At 37.4% G+C, this 6205-nt stretch overlaps 1 protein-coding gene across 1 annotated transcript; it reads right to left on the bottom strand.

Moving 5' to 3' along the window:
• Nucleotides 1–1445: 1445 nt before the first annotated feature.
• HHLA2 (HHLA2 member of B7 family) lies at nt 1446–5965 on the bottom strand (the record flags this gene model as incomplete). The annotated part of the gene is given in 8 exon segments (XM_081078799.1): nt 1446–1538; nt 1542–1607; nt 1611–1667; nt 1669–1773; nt 4191–4292; nt 4296–4437; nt 5656–5809; nt 5812–5965. Coding segments are annotated over 8 exon segments (873 nt in total).
• Between the last annotated feature and the right edge of the window lie 240 nt (nt 5966–6205).

Below are 6205 nucleotides of genomic sequence, written 5' to 3'. Positions count from 1 at the left end.
TCCATTCAATTCAGTGCAACCTTTATCAAGCAGATCTAGACTCTAGGAATCATAAGCATGCTTATCTGGGCCTCCGTTTCAAATGTTGTAGCCTCTTTTGGACAAGGCAGCAAGTAGAAAATTGCAATTCAGAATGAAAAACGAAGTTTCCTTGAAAGAGTGATGTTTAGGGTCCTGCCTGGGACTGTTGGCCCTGTTATCGTGGCTGCTGGGGTAGCTCCTGTTACAGACCTCTTCCTGAGGGAACTTTGAACAGACCTTCCTCCAGTCTCAACAGGCCAGGATTTGCTTAAGAATGAGAGGTTCTGAGAAGCTTCATTTGTCCAAGAGAGAATGATCCTGATGTTTCACTTTGGGTAAGTAACCTGAAAATTAGGTCTCTGGTTAAAAATATGGGCCATATGTGGTCTTCAGACTGTTTCTTCCTGATATTTTTCTACACTCCAAAATGAATCCAACATGAGGCAACATTTTTTAAAAATAGGATGCAAGCGTAACTGTATTTTCCATGAAACTGACACTCCTAATTTTGGAGAAAAATATGAGCCTCAAATACATCCCCGTTTTCAGTACTCTCAAAGTGGCAGCTCTACAAAGGAAGTGTTATCACTCAGTGTCTAGAAGCATCTATGTATTTGAAGACTGCTTGACCTAAGGAGAACTCTGTGTTCTTATTTCCAAATCTCATTACATAGAATCACCAAATCTCCGAATCTGTTATTCCTCCTAATTTGCACAACTCGAATGATAGAAATATTTATAAAACATATGTTCCGGTGACTCAAATATCTTTAATGAAGAATAAAAAGAAAGGTTCCATGGTCTCCCATCATGTCAAGTTGATAGTTTAAGGGTAAGGGAATCAACCAACCCACCTAGAAAATCAACTTCATGAGTGCACATTCTAGGACTCTATGGATAGTGGACTAGAAATATTTCAAATCATTAGTTTTGACATTTAGCTATCAATAGACATTTCTTAAAAATGAACTGAATCAGGTATGCATTTAGTGGTTCAAATGTCCTTTGGTGACTCTCTTCACGAGGTTCATAGACCATTGTTCCCCAGCATCCAGCAGAGCCCCAATTCTCACTTCTTACTGTGCCTGTAGCCTCAACTCCCAAACCCCAGACCCTAAGGCACATATTAGTCACAATGGTAAGGAGGAATTGAAGATACTCAGCCCACAGAGTCACAAAACATGCATGTACCCTCTTAATTTCTGAAGCCATAAAACCCTGACAAGGAAATCTTATGGGAGAAATTTCTTTTTTTTTCTTTTCTTTCCAATGCAGGACTTCTATGTGGTTGAAGGAATGAGGTTGCCTGTCATCTGGACCAGAAGTATCCCTATAGATAATATTTTCAAAAATACTAATCAAAGGTATTCTTTAAATGCCAACCTGATTTCTTTGTTTGATATTCATAATCTCTACTGCTATAGTCAAAAGCCATTATTCAACCGTACTTGTAACTTAACTACATACAGTGGTTGGAAGGTGAATAAGGTGTATTTGCTTAAAGTAATATTGCATAATTATTCCCCACTGTCTGAAGAACTAAGATCCCTCAGAGTCAAAGAGAAGTCACTCTGATGACTTGAAAATCAGTGTTTATTGATACTTGTATTTTGTGAGAAGCTCAGAAAGTAAGCCAAGATGGGGGAAAGTTCCACTTTCCACGCTGGACCAAATGACTATGAAGTAGAAAAGAATAATTTTCAAGTTTGCATGAGAGTGAAACATTTTCACTTTGCATTTTACAAAGGCCATCTACCTTATAGATGGAAAAGGAAACATCACGGAAAATAAAATTTTCAAATGAATTTTTAAAGTTACAGTCTGAAACACATTTAGAAATACCTTTGAAAATACTTTCTTGAAAAGCAATTAGATATTTGTACTGTAGAGTTTCTTAAAAGAAAAGCTTTATCACCACTATTTTAAAGTCTTCTAGCAAGGTTAAGTTTAGGCCTTGAGGGCAAAGCTTGGGCCAGCTAGGAAGGTGACACACTGGGGTCTGAACTCCTATAACCTGACAGTGAGCACTCAAGCGTGGGCACCCAATATTAACATTGCTACCAGTTACCAGTCTTTGAACTCACTGTTCTATGTCTGTTGACTTCTCAAATGCTGGCATTTCCCAGGATGCCCCTCTTCTTACTCTACCCACACCCTAGTAGTCTCTGTCAATTTCATTGTCTCAACAACTTCTGATTTTCTCCTTTTGGATAAAGTCTCTTTCCTGCACATAAGAAGTACATTTCCAACTCTGTGCAGGTAACCCCCCACTGGACTGAGCTCGTTTAGAGCAGGGACTCTGCTGGGTATTTTTGGCTTGCCCCTCTAGGTCCAGCTCCATCTCGTCTTTCCTGTTCTGTAGTTCTGTAGGTTGACCTCTATGGACTACCATGGATTGTTCTCCCTGGCTCTAGACTCACTTTCCAGTCATCCTGCAAAAGAGCGAGGCCAAAGCAAGCCATCTAAATGCAAGTCCAGGATCTCTCTGATGCTTGCAATCCTTATTTGGCTTCACTACCTCCAGGACCCCATTCAAGCTCCTTAACAAGGTGTCAAAGGCCTTTCATTGGTTTTGCATTCCTCGCCAGGCTTATCTCTTGATATTTTAGCTTTACCGTCAACCACTTCCATAAATCCAGTAATATTTACTCCTCTATGCTTTTGCATATGTGTTTTTTACCTGGAATCCCTATGTTCTCCTGGAATTTCCTACTACTCTTTAAGATTCTGCAATCATGCAACATCCTTAAGCATGTACTCTGTAACAACTCCACTCAGACCCAATCACAGTGAACTGAATTAGTTGCTCCCTTTGTATGCTACCTTCCTGGTTTAGTTTTATTTTTATATGTTTATGCTAGATGCTGTGGATCCAGAAAAAAGTGTTCCCATTCGGAATTTCACAGTCTGAGAGCAACAACACTTGGCACAGAATAGATCCTCAACAAGACAAAATGGCACAGAGCCTAAGGACCTGTTGGTGTTTCAGGATACTCAATTCTAAATAAACATGAGAAAGTACAACTTTCCATAGAAAATATTTATAATTTAATATTAATATTTTCAGCCATTTCCCTTATTTCCATTGCTATCTGGCTGATGAAAAGTGAAGAGGCGGTGCCCATGTCTTAGCACTCAAATCATATAAAGGTGGTGAATCACTTATCCAGGGGTGTCAAAACTTTTTTCAACGTTTTTACAAAGGGTCATATGCGGTAAAATACACAAACAGCCGGGCCACTCACTCGAGGTGAAGTACGTATTGCCTCACCTGGTTTATTTAAGTAAACTAAATATATTTTTGGAATTTGCTGCGGGCCAATAAACAATGTATTGAGGACCGCAGCTGGCCTGCGGGCCGCAGTTTTGATACCCCTGAGTTATACTTTTAGTGTCTTGTTAGTGAGCATTTTTAGAATATGAAACTAGGGAGAAGAAAAGGCCAAAAAGGATAGCTAACCTCCAGTTTCCCTACATAATGGAGATTCACAGAAAATTTTTGCTTTGCTTCTAATGAAATATAAAACAATAATTTTTCTAGAAATCGGATAAGCAGTGTCAAAAAAATTTTCCTTCCCCTTAATCTTCTCTAAACAGTAGGTTATTGATATAGAGATTGATCGGAGTTTGGGTTTGTTCAAATAAATGAGAGGAAGGAGTGTTAAAAACTGCTCATGCAATGACAGAGGTGTTGATAAAGATTAATGGGCTAATACCACATGAAGAGACTAGAGAAAAGCAATAATACCAATTAGTAAATTTTTGTTTAGTTGAAAGATTGCAAGAATCAGAGGTTGTGACCTGATAATAGACTCTCATTCTTTCCTTCTCTGATCTTTTAAAGCGCAATGCAGGTAGAAAAATCCTTTTTAGAGGATGAACCATAGAGAAATACAGCAATATGTTTCCCTTCAACTCAAACTCTTAGCAAGGTAAGAATGACTTCCATTTTATCAAAGAGAAACTAACGTTCAGAAGTAAAAATGATTGCTTAAGGTAATAGAGCCAATGAATATTAGAGCTGAAATGCTACTCCCAGTCTTCTAACTGCTGCAGATACATTTCCTTTCTTTTGTGTTCCTTTCTTTTCCTGTAAATCAATCCCCATTCCCTCCCACCCTCTGGTATAGCACATGTACACAGAAAGCCCCATGAAGCTTGTCATTCACTGTCCATGTTTGCCTTAGCAGTGAATTTTTAATAGTACATTCATAAGATGAATTTGATCCTATAATATTTACTCTACTATTAATGTAAAAAGGACCAAAATACTAAATTTCTTCCATATTGCTTTTAGAAATTGGTGCAATGTCCACTTGCCATGTGATAACTGGATGAGGGTAAACATTTAACATGCAACATGTTAAGAAGCTATTTGTGTTCCTCTTTTCATACTTCATCACAGGTGTGACAGAGCTATGAGGGAGAAAGAAGGGCACATGAGGAACTGTCATCATTAGCTTCTTTTTAGTCCATCTATGCAGAACATTTATATTTTAATACCCATGAAATGAAAAGCTAAACTTTGAGAGCAAAACCTGGCAGTTACTGAAAGGAAAAACAAAACGAAAACTCTGCAGAGTCTTAAAAATATATATGGTTACCTACAAGGGGAAAAAAAGAGCATTCATGAATATATAGTAGCTAGCAATCTCAATTCTCTAAAAAGAATTCTAGAAAAAATCTAATGGCCTCACTGAGTAACCAAAATGGGTGTGTTGAAGTGCATAAACTGGAGCTCAGGCAGCACTCTATGCTCTTCAGGTACTGACTCAGAGCCTTTTTGACTCTGTTTACACATAATTCTTAGATTTCCGAGTCAAAGTCTGAAGCAGCTAAATGAGAAAGAGGGAGAGGAACAAGTGCTGGATAAAATAGTCCATTCAAAAATGCCTTCCCCCAATAAATAAATGAACAGATAAAGTTAATTTGACAGGAGATCAGTACAGTTGACTCTTGAACCACATGGGTTTCAATTGTAAGGGTCCACTTATGTGAGGCTATTTTTCTGTTGCCCTGTGCAGTTCAAACTCATGGTCCTCAAGGGTCAACTGGTTGTTGGAAATCCATGTATGTAGAAGGCTGACTTCAGTTTTAGGCAGATTTTCAACCACATGCACGGTCTGCGTTCCTAACCCCTGGGTTGTTAAAGGATCAGATGTACATAAGTATTAAAATTAACTTCATTTAGAAAATAGAAAAATGTAAATAAGTCAATAATTCAATATTTTTTAAGCTATCATATTGGCAGAAAATTTTAAGATTGAGAATATTAAGTACTGATAAGACTAAGGGGAAAAATGGATGCTCTTATACTGTTGGTGAAAGTCATGTATTAAAATCTTACTTCTGATACTTTTCTTTCAGATCATTTCCCTGTATTAAATGTAAGGATGTTTCTCACAACATTTTTTTTGGTACTATAAATCACAAGAAATGTTTGAATATCTATCAGTGGGATAATGGGTGTATCAATTATTTTATGTCTATAAGGTACTATTCATTAAAAATGAGGTGGATTTGTATTTATTGACTTGGAAGGAAGCTCATAACACATCAAATTAAGAAAAGATTTCAGAAAAATATGGAATGGTACCGCTGTTATGTTTTATAAAACCTTGCATGCATACTTACCTCCCACCTTTAGTATCACTTGTAATTTTTCTAAATGTTGTTCCCACATAATACATGTAAGTGCCTTCATCCAGAAAGCTTAATCTTCTGAAAGATAGGGAGGCATTCCTACTGTGAATTTTGTTGTGGAAGAGGGATGCCCTGTTTGTATATCAGGGATTTGCTTTTCCAAATGGTCACTGTCTTTGTGGTACATGTAAACATTGTTATCTCGGTTTCTCCAGTTAATTACAACTTTGGACCCACTCTCAAATGAGCAAGGGAGAATTACATCTTCATCAGGTGTTCCACTGATTATTTGCTCACTCATTGTACTAATATGATTGAAGAAAGCTGGAAAGATGTACATAAAATCAAGAGCAGTTATGAAGAGAATTAGTGATGGGTGCTTATCAAGGGCTATATTAGGAATACTTAGCAGCCTGGTCATTACAGACTATATCATCAAAAACACGTGCTAGTCAGATTATAAGACACAAGCCATGAAACTCTGTGTTTGAGTTTCTGCAATTTTAACTGAATATATATTTGATTTATTAGCAACTATGAG

The sequence above is a fragment of the Rhinolophus hipposideros genome (genome assembly GCF_964194185.1).
Source record: "Rhinolophus hipposideros genome assembly, chromosome: 2".
Classification (NCBI taxonomy): Eukaryota; Metazoa; Chordata; class Mammalia; order Chiroptera; family Rhinolophidae; genus Rhinolophus; species Rhinolophus hipposideros.
The sequence above is the reverse complement of the archived record's forward strand: the minus strand, read 5'-3'. Positions and strand labels throughout refer to the sequence as shown.